The sequence below is a fragment of the Stylophora pistillata genome, chromosome 6 (genome assembly GCF_964205215.1).
Source record: "Stylophora pistillata chromosome 6, jaStyPist1.2, whole genome shotgun sequence".
NCBI lineage: Eukaryota > Metazoa > Cnidaria > Anthozoa > Scleractinia > Pocilloporidae > Stylophora > Stylophora pistillata.
This window is the reverse complement of record NC_142524.1, coordinates 24,568,858-24,590,250: the sequence shown is the minus strand read 5'-3', so window position 1 is coordinate 24,590,250 and position 21,393 is coordinate 24,568,858. Positions and strand designations below refer to the sequence as shown.

Here is a 21,393-nt window from a genome sequence, read left to right as displayed (position 1 = left end):
CAAGGGGAACGGAACGGCGATCAGTCGTGGCTAACAGAGTATGAAGGAGGATATATAGCAAATTGACTTCCAATGAAGGGGGGTCATAATGATACTAAACACACAAGGGGGGGGGGGGGATTTGATATATTTTATTTTGACACAACTAGAATCTTCCCATTCCATCCCATCCCCCTACCCCGTCCAGGATATAAAGAATGACCGGACCTTTAGTGCAGGTTGCGAGTAGCCGCCAACTTAGAGCCAGCGGATTAAGAAAAAAATCCTAAAAATAAAATGAGCTTATTTACCTATTAAAAGAAAACTGAGGCGAAGTTTCAGGTCTACCACACAGCGTAACTATCGACCATCGTAATGACCATAACTGCTGAACAGGTTTAGGGTTCGCGCTCACCGATTAAAGATGGACAAGCATCGAAATGTCCAGATGGATTGATCGTTTCTTTGCATATCTCTACTGCGATCCCAAAACAAAGCAGATGGAATTGCACAACACAAAGCTATACTTCTTATCTTTTTGTAAGAGCGGTAGTCGATCTATATCTTGTTGTAGAAGGTTACTCCAGGCAATGTCACACTAATCAAATAAGGGGAGAATTAAAGCATTATGAACAAGTGTTACTGCCTCTTTTGTGACGAAACTTCTAATACGGCCCAGAATGACTAACTGTCGACGCAATCTTTTTACACTCATAGTCCACGTGAGCCTTTTAAGTCAAAAATTGTCGAACAACACGCCTAGGTATTTAAAAGTAGTTTCGCAAGATATGGAATTTCCGAGAAGATTAAGATTTAAAATACAATCGCGCTCTTTATGCCTTCGAGATGTAAATACTACACACTTAGGTTTTGAAACATTGAGAACAAGATTGTTGTCTTCTAGCCATTCAGATAGACACTGAAGATCTTGGTTAATGTAAAAAGTTAGATTGTCTACTGTTTGGCCAGCAAGATATAAAACTGTGTCGTCAGCGTACATATTCACAGAACAGTGTTTGACACAACGGGGTAAATCATTAATGTAGACAATGAATAACAAGGTCCGAGGATGGACCCTTGCGGCACTCCATATGTTATGGCAAGCTCTTCAGATGATTGAGAATCAATGTGCACGAACTGCTTTCTTCCCGTGAAGTAGTTCTTAAACCATGGAAGGCTTTCGTTACATATACCATAATAGTCTAATTTTCTAAGCAAAATGTCATGGTCAACTGTGTCGAAAGCCTTTGCCAGGTCAATAAACACAGAACCAGTAACTAAGCCCTTATCCCTTATCTGATCCGTCCTTTAGTAGACGAGATGGAATACCATCAACACCTGTCGCTTTCTTCGATTTTAAATCTTTAAGAGCCTTACTAACCTCTGATACAGTGATCTTTCGTAGATTAAATTTTTCTGGACGATCAATTTGCGGCAGCCATTTGGAAAAAGATCGCGCGCTAGATCGGTGGATCCACCATGAGGGGACGCAAATCGTCTGCACTGGAAGTACACATCAAACTCCCCAGGCGTTCTAATCCAATTAAATATGTGGTTTTTATGTCAGCGTTTGCGTGGTTAACATCGTTAGCGCCCCTTTCGGTTGGATCTGGACAGTGTCTGTTTTTGGATCTGGACAATGTTTTTTTTTTTTTCCCAGATTGCTTTGTAGTGCATGTAGTTTTCTTAGTTATTTTCCCAAAAAATGGCGCTGAGGAAAGGTTTTTCGACCTTCTCTCGCGTCGTCAGTGATGCATTAAGCGAGCATAATTACTGGTATGTGCCCACAACAGAATTTTGTGGAATTACTCCTCTGCAATATTTTAAGCGATCGCCGATCCTGACAACTTTTCCAGAAGATTTCTGCCGAATTGAAAGCGACAAAGCTCGGCTTCTCGATGGGCGCCCCTTCGTCAACAAGAAAAATTCCAGCGCATTTGAAGTTGTTTGCTCGTCTTTTGGGCTTGTATCGGTTATTCTGAGGGAAAAGAGAGCTTCTGAAGAAGGAGGATCCGCCGCGATTTATAATATTAAAGAATTTTTGAATGGCTTGGATTTGAGTTCCCTCAAGGGAGACGGCAACGACTTGAATTGCGAGCGACCACGTGCAGCTCGGCGCCTTACAATGACTCCTCAATTCAACACTCCGCCTAGCTAGTACGAAAGAAATGCCTGTCTCGGTTCATTTGACTCCTCCAAACAGAGGCAGTCTTAGTTCTCCTAATCTAAAGGAGATTTCTGAAAGGAATGATTTGGAGACCCCAGAAAAGACTTTCCTTATCAAGAAAAGGGGGAGCCGCGTTCTCCAAGATGCACAAGGCATCTGTGAAAGGAGCCGAGAAAATTTATCAACGGTGCTTTCCAGCATGTGTGCGTTTGGTGATCCTGAGGCCAAGGCCATTGTAAATGAGATTGTGGAGGATGTGGCCCTAAAGAAAGGAGTTAAACGGACGGTGGAAGAGCTTGTTGGTGATGAAACATTTTCCTTATACGCGGAAAGCCTCCGAGTTCCAGATTGGGTGCTATTATATTTCAAGACCAAGGCAAGTGTATCTGGTAATACTTGGCAAGCTGTAATCAATATCACCAAACTTGGAAGGACAGGGGTTAGTAAGGTCTGTTATTAGTTATCAATCTTAAGAGGCTTCTTTTGGAAAGGATATGTCTGCACTCAGATTTAATTTATCCCAACTTGGAAGCAGTTCCACAGTAACAAATTTAATGCTTGAAAGTGGTAGAAGAAGTGCAAGTCTCATTATTATTTACTATTACTATGATAATAGCTAATTTTTTTAAACCTCAGTTATATCAGATGTATTTTTCATGTTAATTTTGTTGTTTTCATTTTTCTTTTGCTTTCTTTCTTTGGCTTCCGTTTAGAAATCCTCTGACACATCAATATTGTTGAACCTTAACTAAATGAAGGCGGCCAAAAAAGTGATCTTTGGAGTTTGTAAAAATACATAGATGTGAAAAAGGTGGCTTCTCCTTTACAAGGTTACCAGGTGGATTTGTTTCCTGTTTTGGAGGTGATTGTCCGCGAGCAAAGGCTGCATAATGTGTGCTCACCAACTCTTAAACTTCTGATGAAGATAGATGGAAGACCCTTTTGTGGTAAATACTGACTGTCAGGTTTAAGTCTGCTGCCATAAATTATAAAACAATACCTTATCTCGGATTAAGTGTGTGGTTATGCATAATTTTTGTTCCCATGAATGAGAATGAAATTATTATAATAACCATTTCTATTATCATTTTTTTATGATCAGGTAGAAATCAGGTGTTGGTTGGTCTGGTTCCCTGTCTTGACCCTGTTTACAACATAGAGAGTGCAAAGTCTGTTTACCCACTGGCCATTGCCAATTGTAAAGAAAACAGGTTCATCATTAATTTCTATTATTTTATGTTACTAAAATACTTTTTCTCCTTTGCTTGACGTGGTTACAAAGTTTTTAATTTGCAAAGTAGAGACACTTTCTTATAAAGCTTTCCTTACTGAAAGCTCATAGTTTTATAGAACATATATGTTACAGTTTTCATAGTTGTATTGTTGACTCAATTTCCAGTACTGGCTCTAAGATCTGACAAATGTAATACACACAAATACAGACACACACACACACACACACACACACACACACACAATACCCACACATTATGAATTAAACAGAAAGAGGAAAAAAACTGCAAATCCTTTTGCATTATAAGAACATTACCCCAACATAAGCTCTGAATAAACGACAAGTTTCATCGGTTGTCTTCATGCCTAATGTTATTTTGATAGGGAAAGCCTGAAGGTACTTTTAAAGGATCTAAATGAACAAAAGAGAATCATCAAGAACCAAGGAATTTTTGTTGATGGCATGAAGTTCAATGTAGAATTTGATGGTAATTAAGATGTTTCTATCATTTTGTTATTTGCAAGAACATTAACCTTAATCTTTTTAAAAGGGAGGATGCTGACTTTCTTTTTTAGAAACTTAATTGAGGGTTTTTTTTTTCATTATCAGTGACCATTATTTTAAACAGTAAGTTAATCTTCTACATGTACTGGGGGTATGTCATATTATAATTCTTTATTGCTGTTGATTTTTGTCATATCTTAGTTTCATTGGACTACAAAACACTGATCTTTCTTTTGGTAAAGAAAGGGGATCTTGATTTTCAACTTGGTGGTCGAGGGGTAGATGTAAAATTCTGCTTTATATGCAATGCAATCAGGGTTAGTATTTGTGTTGGTGTACATGTGGATCAATGAGCATTTCTTAGTTGTAGTTCATCAGTTACAATATACAAGCTACAGTCTTCTCTAATAATGCAACCAAAAAATTTTGTAAGATAATATTAATTTATTTTGAGGTAATTTCATTTCCCATTAGGGTTGCAAATGTCATGAAGTGGCCCCAGATGAAACCTGCCTAAAATGCCTACAAAGCAAGTGTAACATAGACAGGTATACTTTAAGTTTAGCCATTCATGATCATTAAATAATGCACAGGCTTATGTAGGAAGTGCTTGAGGCCTTTTTGGTACCAAAGTTGATGCATTGTAAGAGCAGCCACCTTCCACCATTTATTTATTGCCATGATATTCATAAGACTTTATTTTTTATTTATAAATAATAATAATAATAAACTTTAATAATGTATCAGGGGTATTTAGCTTGAAGCTAATTGGGGACACAACTTGGAACGTTGGTTTTTGCGGAGGGAGGAAAACCAGAGGACCCAGAGAAAAACCCGTGGAGCAAGGATGAGAACCAACAAACTCAACCCACATGTGACGCCAGGTTCAGGAATTGAACCCGGGCCACAGTGGTGGGAGGCGATTGCTCTCACCACTGCGCCATCCCTGCTCCTTTTGGGGTACCCATTTACAATATAATTATTGTAAATGCACCATTGTTATCCATAATTTGCAGATCAACTGGAATCCGGGAGGATCTCCTTTTTCTTCTTGATGAAGAGCTTACTAGCATTCAGTTGTGTGCACTACATATGGAGATGCGCAATACAGAGCAGTTGCTTGCATCCATTGGTCTGATTGCCTACAAGATTGGTTCACTTCCAGAAGCCAATCAAGCCCTGAAGTGCTTTGGCCCAGAGTCTTTTCATGGTGATAGAATTTCTGTTAAGAAGAAGCTAAGAGTGGTCAGGAGTCTGCTATTTCAAAGCAGAATATTCATGTTAGCTCTATGTCGGGTGCATGAGTGGTCAAATTATTGGCTTTGTGTGTATTTTACATTTGATTCACTTTGTGGGTATATCTATTATTTTCCCCATTATGATAAAACACATTTCAGGTCCAACAGAATTTGAAATTCTTCAAAACCTTGAAGAGATTGTGGGATTCTCCCTTCCGCCGGACAAGTTGAAGCTCTCCTACACAGATGTAAACACAGCTAAGAATTTTATTCTTAACTGTGTTACATTTTGTCAGCCCCGTGTTGATGTAAGTCTTTGATACCAGAGGTGGCATTGGCGAGTACCTTCACTTGTGGTTCAACAGTTCTTGTTTATTTTTCTGTAAATTATGAGGTGTGGTTTATATTGTGCAGTGCCCAGATGTTTCGTGGGAGAGCGCTTTTGAAATGGGCACCATTAGTGAGTACTTGCTTCCTTTTCAATTTCACAGTATGCACTAATTACCTTTCTTATTTAGTATTTAAATAAATACTAATTAGTATTTATTACCTTTCCTATTAATCGTATGTAGAAGTCTGTACTTTAGGTGGCACACCCTAAAGTGCTGTATAACCCAGCATTTTTGTATTTTTACACTCTTTCTATGATCTTATTTAGTAGACTGTACTTTAAGGTGGCACACCCAAAAGTACAGTATAACCCAGTATTTTTGTATTTTTACACTCTTTTTATGATTGTAGTCAATAGACTGTACTTTAAGGTGGCACACCCAAAAGTGCAGTATAACCCAGCCTTTTTGTATTTTTACACTCTTTCTATGATCGTAGTCAATAGGCTGTACGTTAAGGTGGCACACCCAAGAGTGCAGTATAACCCAGCAATTCTGTATTTTGAAACTCTTTATATGATTGTAGTCAGTAGTCTGTACTTTAAGGTGGCACACCCAAAAGTGCAGTGTAACCCAGCATTATTGTATTTTTACACTCTTTCTATGATCAACAGGCTGTACTTTAAGGTGGCACACCCAAAAGTGCAGTATAACCCAGCATTTTTGTATTTTGACACTCTTTCCAGGATCATAGTCAATAGGCTGTACTTTAAGGTGGCACACCAAAAAGTGCTGTAGAACCCAGCATTTCTCTATTTTTAAGCTCTTTATATGATTGTAGTCAGTAGTCTGTACGTTAAGGTAGCACACCCAAAAGTGCAGTGTAACCCAGCTTTTTTTGTACTTTTACACTCTCTCTATGATTGTAGTCAATAGGCTGTACTTTAAGGTGGCACACCCAAAAGTGCAGTTTAATCCAGCATTTTTTGCACTTTTACACTCTTTCTCTGATCATAGTCAATAGGCTGTACTTTAAGGTGGCACACCCAAAAGTGCAGTATAACCCAGCATTTCTTTATTTTTAAATTCTTTATATGATCGTAGTCAGCAGTCTGTACTTTAAGGTGGCACACCCAAAAATGCAGTATAACCCAGCATTTCTGTATTTTTAAATTCTTTATATGATTGTAGTCAGTAGTCTGTACTTTAAGGTGGCACACCCAAAAGTGCAGTATAACCCAGCATTTCTGTATTTTTAAATTCTTTATATGATCGTAGTCAGTAGTCTGTACTTTAAGGTGGCACACCCAAAAGTGCAGTATAACCTAGCATTTCTGTATTTTTAAATTCTTTATATGATCGTAGTCAGTAGTCTGTACTTTAAGGTGGCACACCCAAAAGTGCAGTATAACCCAGCAATTTTGTATTTTTACACTCTTTCTCTGATCGTAGTCAATAGGCTGTACTATAAGGTGGCACACCCAAAAGTGCAGTTTAACCCAGCATATTTTGTACTTTTACACTCTTTCTCTCATCATAGTCAATAGGCTGTACTTTAAGGTGGCACACCCAAAAGTGCAGTTTAACCCAGCATATTTTGTACTTTTACACTCTTTCTCTCATCATAGTCAATAGGCTGTACTTTAAGGTGGCACACCCAAAAGTGCAGTTTAACCCAGCATATTTTGTACTTTTACACTCTTTCTCTCATCATAGTCAATAGGCTGTACTTTCAGGTGGCACACCCAAAAGTGCAGTATAACTCAGCAATTCTGTATTTTTAAACTCTTTATATGATCGTAGTCAGTAGTCTGTACTTTAAGGTGGCACACCCAAAAGTGCAGTATAACCTAGCATTTCTGTATTTTTAAATTCTTTATATGATCGTAGTCAGTAGTCTGTACTTTAAGGTGGCACACCCAAAAGTGCAGTATAACCCAGCAATTTTGTATTTTTACACTCTTTCTCTGATCGTAGTCAATAGGCTGTACTATAAGGTGGCACACCCAAAAGTGCAGTTTAACCCAGCATATTTTGTACTTTTACACTCTTTCTCTCATCATAGTCAATAGGCTGTACTTTAAGGTGGCACACCCAAAAGTGCAGTTTAACCCAGCATATTTTGTACTTTTACACTCTTTCTCTCATCATAGTCAATAGGCTGTACTTTAAGGTGGCACACCCAAAAGTGCAGTTTAACCCAGCATATTTTGTACTTTTACACTGTTTCTCTCATCATAGTCAATAGGCTGTACTTTCAGGTGGCACACCCAAAAGTGCAGTATAACTCAGCAATTCTGTATTTTTAAACTCTTTATATGATCATAGTCATTAGGCTGTACTTTAAGGTGGCACACCCAGAGACGCCCCTTTGTCAACAAGAAAAATTCCAGCGCATTTGAAGTTTGGATGGCCGAGGGGTGGGCGCCTATTCAAGGAAATGCGGTATATAGATTACTTGAGGCTGTGCGCATTATTTCGTGTTGTTGCATAATTCATGTTATCTCGTATTGCCCAGTTTGTCAGGAAATCAGTCGTCGTCATGTGTTTACGTCCTACAAAAACATCGCATCGGAAATTTAATGATGTAGCTTCGCAAAGAAATGTACCAGCTTTTGTTTTGCCTTGATTTATTCATTAATTTTTTTTTCGCAGCACCTTGTGTTTTGAAGTTCTCTTCCCGTCGCGGTTTGCAGGGCGCCTTCTAGCAGTAAATGAAACTGTTTTTCAAATTTGTGTCTCAAATGACCATTTATTATTGTCGCTCTGCTGCAGATAGGTGAAGAGCTCAAAGAGCAGAACAGTTTGGGTCACAAGAATTTCTTCACATTATATATCCCAGAAGCGCTTAGGTATTACTCTGAATGCCAGTTAACTTCAGCCTGGGTGAACCAGAAAGGATAGAAAACACTTCCCTATATTAACCATAAATGAAAACCTAAGTATGTTATATATCCCAGTAGCGCTAAGGCATTACAATGAATGCCAGGACTTCTGCCTGGGTGAACCGGTAAGGATAGGCATCAATTCCCTAGATTAACTCGTGATTGTCGAAGAAACTAAGTATGTTATGTATTCCAGAAGCACTAAGGCATTACTCTTAATATCAGGACTTCAGCCTGGGTGAAACAGAAAAGATAAACAACACTTCCCTATATTAACCATGACTGAAAAGCTAATTATGTTATATATCCCTGAAGCACTCCGGCATTAACTACACTATATACCAGGACTTCAGCCTGTGTGAACCAGAAAGGATAGACAACACTTCCCAAGATTGACCATGAATGAAAAACTATAAAGTATGCTATATATCCCAGAAGCACTCAGGCATTACACTGAATGTGAGGACTTCAGCCTGGGTGAACCACAAACGATAGACAACACTTCCCTATAATATTCGTGAATGAAAAACTAAGTATGTCATGTGTCCTAGAAGCATTCAGGCATTACTCTGAATGCCAGGACTTCAGCCTGGGTGAACCAGAAAGGATAGACAACACTTCCCTATATTAATCATGAATGAAAATCTAAGTATGTTAGATATCCCAGAAGCGCTCAGGCATTACACTGAATGCTAGGACTTCAACCTGGGTGAACCAGAAAGTTTATAAAACACTTCCCTATACTGAACATGAGAGAAAAGCTAAGTATGTTATATATCCCAGAAGTGCTCCGGCATTACTGTGAATGCCAGGACTTAGCCTGGGTGAACCAGAAAGGATAGACAACACTTTGCTATATTAACCATGAATGAAAAGCTAAGTATTTTATATATCCCTGAAGCACTCAGGCATTACATTGAATGCCAGGAATTCAACCTGGGTGAACCAGAAAGGAAAGACAGCATTTCCCTCTATTAACCGTGAATGAAAAACTAAGTTTGCTATATATCCCAGAAGCCCTCTGGCACTACGCTGAATGCTATATTAATCAAAGAAATATGACAAATATATATCTCAGAAGTGATCAGGCAACACTAAACAAAAATCTTATTATTACAGGATTAAACTTCAAGAAAATAGATTTCTTTAAAAGAAAACAATGTTGACTGTGCCATATTTACAATAGGTGTACACAATTTAAAAATTCAAATGTTATACATTGCATGCAGAGCACATAAATTGACATCACATGGTTCCTCTTCAAGGGGAAAGAGCAAGTCATCTCTTAATCCTGTCCATCTGAAACAGACAGAAAAAAAAAAAGTGAATTTAGTTTCCACCTTTATAATCCAAAGCTACCATATTTCTGCTGGTAACTGTCTATCAAACTGAGTATCCCAAGTGAGATTTAAAGACATGGGTTCCAAATAGAAAGTGAAGTACCCTACTGCAAGCTGGACGTTTTTATGCATGTCAATACGGAAATGCAGAGTTGTACCTACCCCCCCCCCCCCCAATATTTGCTTTGCTCTTTGGGAAACACTCAGCACAGGCTTCCCCACGAGGAACATCAGGACAGGCACATTCCTATCAATAAAGTGCACGTACGACTTAATAATGAATTAACTTGGCTAAAGTCATAATATTCACTATTATTTGTAGATATATAATCCCTGTTCACCACAGATAAAATATGTTCATGTTTGTGGACAGATTTCTGCTTTTCTACAAAGTCAAGAAAGCTGTCACTAATTGATTAGAATTAAATTGCCTCACAAATACCGGTAACCTGAAAATGTTTTGTGTTACTGTAGAATTGTGCTATGATGCATGCCATTTAGCAATTGCAGGTATAACCTACCTTAATAACTTTGCAGAATACACAGCACTCTGTGTCCAATCCGGCCTCGCAGGCAAAGTTCATTTATATATTTGTTAGTATCACCACCTTTTTGCTTGAGTAGCATAACATGGCTCGACATGTAACATAAAAACATTGCAAAAATAAAAAAATATGAAGAGTCAAGATTGACAGACATAAATAACCTGGAAATTTAACGTAGGTACTAAAAGTTGGAATCACCTGAAACCACCTGAAATTTACTTAGGCAGTGGAAGTTAAGGCCACCATTCATCAGCTATATTCTGTCATTTGCAGTAAAATACCTTGCAAAAAATCCACATATATTTCACTTTTGCAATGACAAAGTCAGTGAAATTCTAGGTCACGCTATAAATTCGTCTCTGATTAAAGAAAAACACAATGTTCAAGATTTCCTTAGGAAGTTTGAAAATCTTCAGGCCTTCCTGGGCTTTTTCATATATAATTTGCATGATCCCGTTGGAAAAACTTCACGTACTTCTTTCGATTTAAAACAGTTTCTTCTTTGCATTCGCGATCTCATGTTGTTATTGTAACGCAAGTGCTTTGTCAAGAAATGAATTCGCATATTCCCGTGCAACTCCCAGCCATTCGTAGAGCTAATTGAGTGTGTTTTCAACAAGAACAATGGAATGTTTCCTTGAAGACCTGTTAATTGTGGTGCCTATTCTGTAATGTAGGGCATTATACACGATATCCGTAAGCCGGGTTCCCTATGAATAAACTCGATTGTTAACACTTATTTTCTGATGTCACCCGTAGTTTTTTAGGTGCTTTCAAGTTGTTTTAAATTGTTTCGAGATATTTTCAGGTAACTTTGGATAGTTTCCTTGGGGGTTTCAGATGGTTTCAGGTGATTCCAACTTATTGTACCCACGGGAAATTTAACTTTAAATGCATCTTCCATCAACCACTATAAGCTGCAAAATCAAACTTAGGCACTTTGATGGATCTTTAATGAAATTTAACGGTATTGAGTTCTGATACACCACAAAACCAACATTCACAACAAAAATAAGGCAGCAAATACACTTAGCCGGTTTATGACGTCACTCCATAGCAACCAGCCTTTTCGAATATTTGAAGTTCTGTTTACCTGAGTCTCGTGATGACTCTTCAAATTAATATTTTTCTAACTACCAATACGTTTAAAAGTTGTCTGTGCCAAAAACGTCCTTTAATATTGAGCCCGCCTGCGTCTTGCATCGTCTCCAAGCGCCCTCCGAAGCATTGTTGCTGATCTTGAATAATTTACATCTAAAACGGTTGTTAATCGTGGTCGCTTCACATTACTTTCCATTTCTTCTTTAGAATTAGCCTTAAGCATGATAAGTCCGCTTTCGTTGCCTACCTATTTTGTATCCAGATTTGGAGAAAATGATTTTTTATCAATAGAGTTTGTCTCAGCCACATTTGGTCCACCATTGACGCCAGGCAGAACTTAAGCCAGATTACCCGCTTTCTTCTGCTGTCGCTTTCGCTTTCTCCATTCTCTACTTTGTTTACGTTTCTCCTTGGGAGTATTTTTTCGCGATTTTACCCCCCGTTTATTTGGTATTTCCAGCTCTGTGGAGGCCACAAGGTCCGCCGACATTTTATTAATGTATTCCCAAGCAAGAAGAGCGAATTAGTTGAAACAGTACGTGCATCCGATCTCGTAATTTACAAAAACTTTATTGTTCTCGTGAAAAATGAGAGCCGTCTTATTGAAACTTGATGACAATATAAGCCGGCAAAAAAAACACTGTAAAAGCAATTATCTGTCACATCGATGTCGGCAGCAACAAGATTATGACGCCTTACAGGAAAGCTGCCTGGAGCGCTCAAAAAGTCCCATACATTTTCTTAGACTTTTAGTCTAAGAAAATGTATGGGACTTTCCGGGATACTTGCAGTGCAGACGATTTGCGTCCCCTCATGTTAAATCTTCGACATAAGAGACAAAGAAGCGACTAAAAGTGTTACACTTGTCTTTAATTTGCTTCATTTGCCGTACGAGCATCAGCGCTGTTACTCTTTGAGCCACTTCCGAGTAGTTGTTTTAGGTTTTTTGCAGGTCCCACGGGAATCTCCTCTTGTCTCCCGGAATTGTTCATAATAATATCTTTGTTTCTCTTTTCTGAGCTTCAAAGTCACAACATTGCGTAAGCGCTTGTAAGAGCTCTAGTGAAGGTCATTGTTTGTCCTCAATGCCAGATTATGAAAGTGATCTCTTTCATTCATTAGTTGTTTCACCTCGCATGTCAGCCACGGTACCTTATGTCCCCTGACTCGCACACGGATTCTTGGGGCATGGGAGTCTGCGAAGGAATTTATCAATGACCACGGAACTTTATTTAGATCTTCAATGAAAGCATCACGATTGAAACGCTTGAAACTCCGGGTGTCAATTATCCTCGGGGGAGGCGGTTTTAAACGATGTAGTTTACGGACGGCATATGTCGCAGAGTGATCACTAAAGCCAACTGGTATTACCCCCGAGACATATAGATCCGGACGACTGGAAACAAATAAATCTATCAGAGTCTTTGAATTTTCAGTTATGCGAGGGAAATTGTGAATAATCTGCCGCAGAGAAAACTCTTTCGTCATGTTAATAAAGCGCTTTTTGTAGATGCGGGTTTGGTCGACTGTTTCAGATCGAAATTCAGATCACCGTTAATGACAATTTCCCTTTCCTGATCAGCCATTACTGTTAACATGCTTCTTAAGCCCTCAACGTAAGTCGATACGTCATCCACATTCGGCGGGCGATAGCAGGAACAGAAAATAAAGCCTTTAGATTTTGGAGGTGTTATTTCCATCCAAAGACATTGAATATGCAGTTGATCATTTTCAAATTCTTGAATAACCTTGTAATCAAGGTTCGAGGAAACGTAGATGAGAACACCACCATTTCGGCGGGTTTTATCTCTTCGTACAAGTGAGTAGCCGGGAAGCTGAATTTCACTGTCACTCATTGGTGAATCTAGCCAAGTTTCGTCCAGGGACAGAACGTGCGGTGGGTGGGTCTCGCAAAAAATCCGCATCTCATCGATCTTGTTGACAAAACTTCGCACATTCAAATGACAAATTCTTAGTCCTTTGACCGTACTCAACTTGAAATTTCTATTTTGAGAAATTGATTCAGGACCAGGGTTTCGCTCAACATTAGCACTGGACAAGAGTAGCGATAAGCATAGGTAATAGGCTAAAGCAGAGGTGGTGTGCTTTGAGAGTTTGACTTTATGGTTGCCCGCCATGTTGACTGCTCGAGCTGCAAACTCATTCAGCGCAGTTTTAGCTAATTGTCCCGTGGAGTCGCTTTTCCAGCACTTGTTTAATCCTTCCAAAGGTTCTGTACCAAGCAAGACTGCAATGTCGAAACATTTTATGCCGGTTTACTGGCATAATAAAGCAAAGAAGTTAAGTAGACAGCTGCCGAGATACCAAACAACCCTGTCGCCGCCATGTACTACCAATATTGCCTTTCCAGTAGACGCTATTACCACTGGGCTAAACTTGCTTTTCTCTGTCTTCACTGATTAGTTCCTAGTTACTTTTCATCATATTTTACCAGATTTTCGAATATTCACAACTATTCCACGAGGCAAAGTATGAGGTTATCCCTACCAAAAGTAAACAAAATGTTGGGAAAAGGACCTTTCTTTAGTTCATCCTCGGTGTAAAAACCTGTGAAGCTCACGAGTGACGTAAAACAAAGACAACAAAACATGAAAAAGAATAGCGCACAGCAAGAATATACCTTATGAAACAAAGAAAACCTCGTCAGGATTTTACACCGAGGATGACTCGTTTCTTTTTGCTTACGCAGAATTTTTTAATAAACTCCCTTTAAAGATTGTGAAGAGTGAAAACTTTCAAACGTTCTGCCACCGAGCAAGACACTTCTTTTCATCTTAGCTTTGATATTTTATCTACTATTTTAGGTCTTAATTGTGTTTTGGCTTTGTAGTCTTAGGCTGTAAATGTAGTTTTAGAATTCTAGTCATATATATACATATATATATATATATATATATATATATATATATATATATAACTAACTGCAGACAGTACTGTTTCGGCCTTCTGGGCCTCATCAGTGCAGTGCTAATGCTAGGATGGAGGAGAACCAATATGGTCACCCCAAACGATGCAACCTTTGTGGTATCGTCTAAGCCATGCCAGAGTGCTCAAACTAGAGTACACTAGCGAGCATGCGCAATTGCAGAGCAATGACTCATCCTAGTTAGAGTGCTCAATTTGGACATGAAAGCAAAGCTTTGTATGCCAAAGAGCTATATCTATATATATATATTATATATATATATATATAATTGAAAACCTTGATGTAAATTCTTTTTAAGAAACAGGGACCCTATGGATACCAGCCTTAGAGCTGAACGGGCTACCCTGTGTGAATAAAGCTTTACTTACTTCTGTTTCCCTTAAGTAACAAAGTATATAAGTGAGTCGCTTGGCCAAGGGCGTCACGTTTGCCGCGTGCAGCCCATACCCCAGCGTGGTCTTGCGAGGTTTGTCTTCAATTAGTATTATCTCGAGGCTGTTTGGAGGGTCATTCAGCGAGCCCAAGAAAAAGAAACGTCCCAGCCACCTGAAGGTGCACGGTTTTGAAATCCAGGACGAGTTTCAGTGGCTAAAAGATCGTGGATCTAGGGTAAGGTAAAATTATTAATGTCACGTGTAGCTATATGTACAATACAGTATTATTGACTGAACAAAATTACATCTTGTTAAAGTTGGAAATATGTACTCATTAATGGCTTTCCCAGGATTAGGGGTGGGAGATGGCAGTAAGACAGTGCATAAATGTCAAAATCCCTAACCAAGAGGCGGGGGGCTGCAAACCAACCCCCCCCCCCCCACCTCTACCCTGGAACAACCCATTGACAGGTGCAGTAAGGAAGTACAGGGCCATGCAGAAATCTTACCATAGATTACAGGAAATCAGAAAACAACTGCATTTAATCTTGATTATGCAGTTTTACCAACAAAAACAGTGCTGCACCCCACTAAATGGTCTCGGCGCATCACATGTTACAGTAACCACAGTTTGCCATTCATGTGAGAAGTAGCTCTGCTTTTAACACTTAAGGTTACCGTGCACCTTCAGGGGTGTCTCGCGTGCAAGCGATGTAGCGCGTCCGGTTTCAACTGTAGATATCTAAACCCCTATATCAAATTAAAGCTTATAGGACTGGCTATTAGACTCTACCAAAAATTTTGAAAAAAAATTAATTGTCGAATTTTTCTCGACTTCTAAATGCGAGCGTCCGAATCACCTTTTGAACGTTACATATTAAAGCGAATTTCGTTTTGCGCTTGTCTAATGTGCTCCTCCGTTTCCGGGGCCAAAGCGCTAAAAAAAATGTGTCTGTGATTTAGCCGCCGCCTGGTTAGCTCAATTGGGAGAGCGCCGGACTGCTGTGCGGGAGGTCGAGAGTTCAATACCGGCCGGACCAACACTCAGGGTCTTAAAATTAACTGAGAGGAATATGCTTCCTTTCTTTAACATCGAGAAATGGTTAGATATTCTAGTCTTCTCGGATAGGGACGAATAAATGGAGGTCCCGTCTCCTGCAGGGTTGGGGTAGGAGACGTTAATTTCCCACGCACGAAATTACTGTGTGATGGATGTCCTCCCTGGGGTGGGATGGGTGGGTAACAGGACCCCCGTTGATACCAGTGTTTACTACACTGAAGGGGCTATCCTGTATAAATATAGATGTCTGTCTGTCTGTCTGATTTGCCATATTCAATTTCAGTGAAAAGTTACAGAACATTTTTGAAATAGGATTAAAAAAATGTGGAGTGATCGTACAAATTCACTCTTGATAAAAAAAGTATTTAGAAATAAAAAATTCAGAGACACGTTTTTGTTAACTAGCTACTGTCAAAATTTGAGAGCATTCGAACAAATTCCTTTTGACTTGTAGTTCTTAAAAGGTGATTCGGGCGCTCGCATTTAGAAGTTGTGAAACACTCGACATTTAATTTTTTTTCAAATTTTTGGTATAGTCTGATAGCCAGTCCTATAAGCTTTAATTTGATATAGTGGTTTAGATATCTTCAGTTTAAACCGGACGCGCTACATCGCTTGCACGCGAGACACCACTGAAGTGTAGTTGGATAATAAGTTCTGTTAGTATATCGCTGGCAGCGCCCGCGGGCGATATGAAGCGAATCCTGTGTTCTGATTGGACACTCGAGCGGGCATGATGGGCCCATCTTACCTGCTTAGGATTGCCCGCTTTGATCCCGGGTAAGAAAAAAAATTGAATCATTACTAACTTTGCAATTCTTGTATAGAGAAGTAAAAAGCGCTAGAGGACAGTCAAAACAAAGAAAATATAGATGATTCTAGTGGCTTTATTGTGCTACAAACACAGTTGGCTTTCTTTCCTGGCTCTCGTAGTAAACAAGTCATTCTTGATTCTTGATAAAGTGAAATCTTTTTCTTAAACAGTAAATCCGTTATTGACCAGGCTTGTTCGCTGAAGATAGCTGAGTATTAGCTTCGTTCTTTTTTTTTTGCATGTTTATGGTCCTCCTCTTCGTCTTGGTCAAAGAATGCAAATTTCGCGATTCATTCATGAGCGTTTTCTCGGCCTTCATTTGTGGTATCCTCTTCTGAAGAGGCCCAAATAAAACCTACTATATTTAGGTTCTCTTGGGCTTTCTTTCCATTTCAATCCTCAATACTCACTGGTTTCCCCATTTTAACTTGTCTCAAACATTTTCTTTCACTTGGTCTAATGATGTACGAAACAGTTTTGAGCCCATATAAATAATCTGTGACAAAATATAGGCTTTTAGTTTGGATCGGGAATTAATCACGTCATTTGCGCAGAAGGACCCCAGTTTACCCAAAATAAAATTGGGATGTTAATTTCGTTTAATTCGCATGGAATTAATTTATATATTGATTGATATAAGGCAGCATTTTTTTCTAATTTATTTTATCGCTAATTCATTGATTGATTGATTGATTGGACTTGTTCATTTATTTTTAGGTGGGTACAGTGGAACCGGAAGGAGATGAACCATGGAGATCCCTGAGTAACTGCTCGGTCCCAGACTCTAAAACTGCCACTACTTGAATTAATTATTTTTAGGATTGCGCTGTTAATGATGCACATACATTGTAAATAGTTGGAAATCTCGAATTTTACGCGCAGTCCTACGATCTCGAGCTTTAATCTAATGGGTTGAAAAGAAAATGTAAGTTTCTTTTGTTAACTTGGACAGAGAACATTTTCTGTCCTCTCGATTTAGGATCACTTTCAACTATTTTCGCTGGCGAAGGAGGTATTTTACTGAAGCTAAATGGAAGGAATTTTCGGACTCGTGCGGTTTCTAAAGTTTGTAAAAACAGTTCAGAGGGCAAGCTGTTTAAACTAAGAGTTTCACTTTATTTTAAGCGAAAGAGGGTTTTTAATTAAACAAAACTTCCAACTAAACAGATGTTCCTTAATGGCGTCCGTCATCTTCCAGCTGTTTTCACTGAAGTTCTTCACTCTCGCAGTTTAAAGTACGTGCGGCCTCACAAATGCGTCTTTGATGTTCAACTGCCTGAAACAGTAATATTTGAAATGAAACGTGCTATTTCAAATGACAGAAGTGACCGATCAAAAATTAAAAACTTCATTTCTTTTTGTCTCTGTACATTCAAATTTGACGCACGACGCCAGCTAGCGCCCATATTGTACTTGAAAAGCCTATTCTCCTAACTGATGCATTTCACCCGTTTTCATAGCCCCTGAGGGCAATTTTTTTTTACGAGACCACAATACAGCTACAGTGGTAAAACATCCAGCATGCGCTAAAGAATCATTTTTGGCCCACTGCGCCGATTTCCGGCGCAAATATTTTAAAGGAAAACTTGAGAAACAACTATTATTCAAGCATTTCTCAGTCAGCCATCACTGAGATTGAGGTGTGATGTCCTATAGAGAAACGTAGTGGATAATATTCTTGTTTCTTTCTATTCAGTACCTGTTCACTGAAGAGTTTAGGAGAATTGCAAGAAAATCCTACTTTCCGATTGATCACCTCTAGCGGTAACAGGTTAAGGGACATCGCAGTCAGTTTTTAAACCAAACAGATCCAAACCTTAATCCCTACTCTGAATGAGTTTTGAGAACTAGGATTATTCTTTAAGGCGAAAAATAAGAAAGAAAGTTGACTGAGGTATATCACCAGGACCAAGATGATTTAGTCCTTTTACTTTTGTCCTAACTGAAGATTATAATTCTATTCAGCTCCGGCTGTTACTACAAATACAGGTGCCCAAAATTTTTTTTTTGTCGTAGATAAATTACAAATGTTCAGCTTACGCTTTGCCAATTTGAAGTGTTTAAACGAATGTTAATGCTTGAATTACCTTCTTTTCCCGGTTCAGTGAAAAGCGCTTATGTCCAGGACAATAAAGCGATTTCTCTGGGCATTTTGCAACAGGCATGACAGCTTCACTATCCTGAAAAAAGGTCTGCAATAAAACTGTAGCCATGAGGCACAGAAAACCCAAGGATTTTGACAGCTTATTCATGGTGAAAAACAGCGGATGCTAATCAATGTGTAACCTTTGCCTAGAGCGACGTAACTGTTAGATCGATCGCTTTGACGAGGGGTTTATATTTCTTAATAATTTGGATATATCAACAAAGTTGAAATGGTAAATTATTTATGTTTCTTAGTTTTGGCAATTATCGACTTCTAAATTTAGTACAAGTCAAACGGTAAATAAAATTTAATTGAACTCTCCGGCGCGCAGTCTGTTACTAATGGATTTTTATGTTCTGTAGTATTGAATTACAGGCTACATTCGACCCGGCTGGCTTATACTTTCTATCGCCTTATTAAGCTGAGCGTCGATACACATGTCGAAATTAGAAAGGTTTGGAGCAGGATTCGGCGGGAGGAGCTGTACATGTGAAAATTCAGCCCCCTCTTTTTTCACTCTGTTTATGAACAATGTCAAGAGCAGTGCAGTTTATTTTCGTTATAAAAGCCTCTTAAACAACCAATTAAAGACCAGGAAGAATTCATTGAAGACGAGTGACGCCTTTTAACTGCATACTTATTCTACAGATCCCTCCTCCCTCCATAAACGCGTAAAAATGACATGAAATGAATCATTCATGATACCATATGTGCCGATACCATATTGTTACTACTTTTCAGGCGCTCATTGAAAAATCTTTAACTTTAACGGAGGTTCAAATATCCAGTCGAGATATTCTTGTAGATTAATCGCGTCAATGTGTTTAGATCAAAGGGAAAAAAGCCGTTAACAGAAGGTCTAATTATGTTTTAGGGCCGATTCAGAGTCATTTTGGCCGGAGCCTCTAAGCGAGGATTAAATGACTTTATCTGAGAGGGGTCTAAAACCTATTCATAACCAATAGCATATACTATATTACTATTATTTTCACTTTGGAGTACATGGAGACATTAAAAACTGAGAAAAATTACGATAAAATTAAAGAGTCTGAAAATGCGAGCGTGTGAGCGGGCTAAACAGCTAAAATTTTTATCTTGGCCCGCAAACAGTGCCACAGTGCCCGACAAAGAGATAATAATATGTGTGTTTCTTTTTAGACTTTGTATACATTTACATTAGAGAGGCCAGCCAGTGTCTCGACCCATGGGCTTTTGGTATAGTGTTTGACAAGCTAAAACTTAAAACTTGCAACAGAAGTAAAATGTATGATGCGCGATCCTTCGCAGTAGCTAGCGTAATTTATGCAATAGCGAAAATCAGACCTGAAAAAAATCAGGCCTGTACGGGATTCGAACCACTGACCTCTGCGATACTAGTGCAGCGCTCTACCAATTGAGCTAACAAGCCAACTGGGAGCAGGCCGTTTAAGTTGATTCGTAATAAACCCGTGATGATAAATCAGATACAGTGGATATATAAAGTTCATATATTTTGAACTGCGGTATCTACTGCGAAGGATCGTGCATCATACGTATTTAATACCGCAGTTCAAAATATATGAACTTCGACACAAACTATCAAACCTTTGCGGCGTTCTGAATGGACCGCTTGCAAATTTGCTGGAATCTTAAAACCAACCAGAGGAATACGCGGCGGGATCCAACGCAAACTACAGGCGGATCACAGAGTTAACCATATTCTTCCAGTTATCTCAAGACGAAAACAGTTCGACATTAGCTATCCAAGGGCCAAGGGAAAGCATGATTCAGTAAATCATGGGAACTTATTAAATATTCAAAATCACACCTCTACTCCATCAAGATCCGAAGTCGACAGCGTGACCACAAGCTCCCTTGGGAGGCCTCACTTTGTTCCATCGATCTTTTTGTCCAACACAATGTCCTTGGCGCCTAAAATTGATGAAATTGCTCATACTGGGTCCAACACAATGTCCTTGGCGCCTAAAATTGATGAAATTGCTCATACTCTAAACAACGTTAATGCTGATATAGCCCTTTTTACTGAAACCTGGCTGAGTGGCTGTATGCCTGATTCCCCGATTAACATCAAAGGCTACCAGCTTTTTAGGCGCGATCGTGTCGGCTGGCAACATGGAGGTGTGTGTATGTACGTTAAAGATTCGATCCAGTTCAAGGTTCTATCTGATTTTCATCATGAGGATCTGCTGTTAAGGCCTTTCACCTCAAGCCTACTGTCTCATTTCCTACTAGAGGTAATAATACTCTGGATCAAATTTCACCAACTTCCCTGAATTTTTCTCTGCTCCATGTAGCCTTCCTCAGTTTGGTCTATCTGACCACCTGTCTGTGTATATGGGGCCGGTAATCAGGGAGACGCCCTCAAAATCTAAATGCAAGATCATCCTCTCCAGAGACAAAAGACCCAGTAAAAGAGCCAGTGTGGGCAGATTTTTTCTTCAAGTGCCTTGGTCTGATCTTCTCTCAGCTGATCTGTCATGTGAACTTAAGCTTAGAACTCTCACTGACATTATTAACCTTGGGCTGAACACGATCATGCCCGGGCGTTCTACAAAGGTGTACGAAACTGACCGGCCTTGGTTGTCTGTACATCTCAAACATCTGATTGCCCGTCGTCAGAAGGCATTCGCATCCGGGAACCAGTACCTATTTAAGATCTTAAGAAACAAAGTGAATCGAGAGCCCAAGCGCTGTCGGAGGGTCTATTACGAGAACAAGGTTGATGGCCTG

The 21,393-nt window shown here is 39.2% G+C and overlaps 1 protein-coding gene, 3 long non-coding RNA genes and 1 pseudogene across 5 annotated transcripts in view; 3 read left to right on the top strand and 2 right to left on the bottom strand.

Annotated features, from left to right (window-relative positions):
- The first annotated feature begins 1,451 nt into the window (after positions 1-1,451).
- On the top strand, positions 1,452-8,091 carry LOC148728957 (uncharacterized; annotated as a pseudogene). Its single transcript, XR_015988711.1, has 8 exons — positions 1,452-2,585; positions 2,860-3,093; positions 3,249-3,357; positions 3,764-3,867; positions 4,086-4,201; positions 4,359-4,432; positions 4,901-5,180; positions 5,282-8,091. The product of XR_015988711.1 is annotated as an uncharacterized LOC148728957 (transcript).
- A 92-nt stretch (positions 8,092-8,183) lies between these two features.
- LOC148728956 (uncharacterized) lies at positions 8,184-12,127 on the bottom strand. The gene is made up of 2 exons (XR_015988826.1): positions 10,198-12,127; positions 8,184-9,635 (listed from the first exon to the last, which is right to left on the bottom strand). It is a non-coding gene; the product is annotated as an uncharacterized LOC148728956 (long non-coding RNA).
- A 4,202-nt stretch (positions 12,128-16,329) lies between these two features.
- LOC148728955 (uncharacterized) lies at positions 16,330-17,876 on the top strand. Its single transcript, XR_015988853.1, has 2 exons — positions 16,330-16,483; positions 17,235-17,876. It is a non-coding gene; the product is annotated as an uncharacterized LOC148728955 (long non-coding RNA).
- On the bottom strand, positions 17,613-18,859 carry LOC148728954 (uncharacterized). The gene is made up of 2 exons (XR_015988778.1): positions 18,605-18,859; positions 17,613-17,793 (listed from the first exon to the last, which is right to left on the bottom strand). It is a non-coding gene; the product is annotated as an uncharacterized LOC148728954 (long non-coding RNA).
- Positions 18,860-20,997: 2,138 nt separating this feature from the next.
- Positions 20,998-21,393, top strand: part of LOC148728953 (uncharacterized) — a 2,322-nt gene continuing 1,926 nt past the window's right edge. The window contains exon 1 of the mRNA XM_088725058.1: positions 20,998-21,393. This exon is cut by the window's right edge and continues 553 nt beyond it. Within this exon, the coding sequence (XP_088581184.1) occupies positions 20,998-21,393 (396 nt within the window).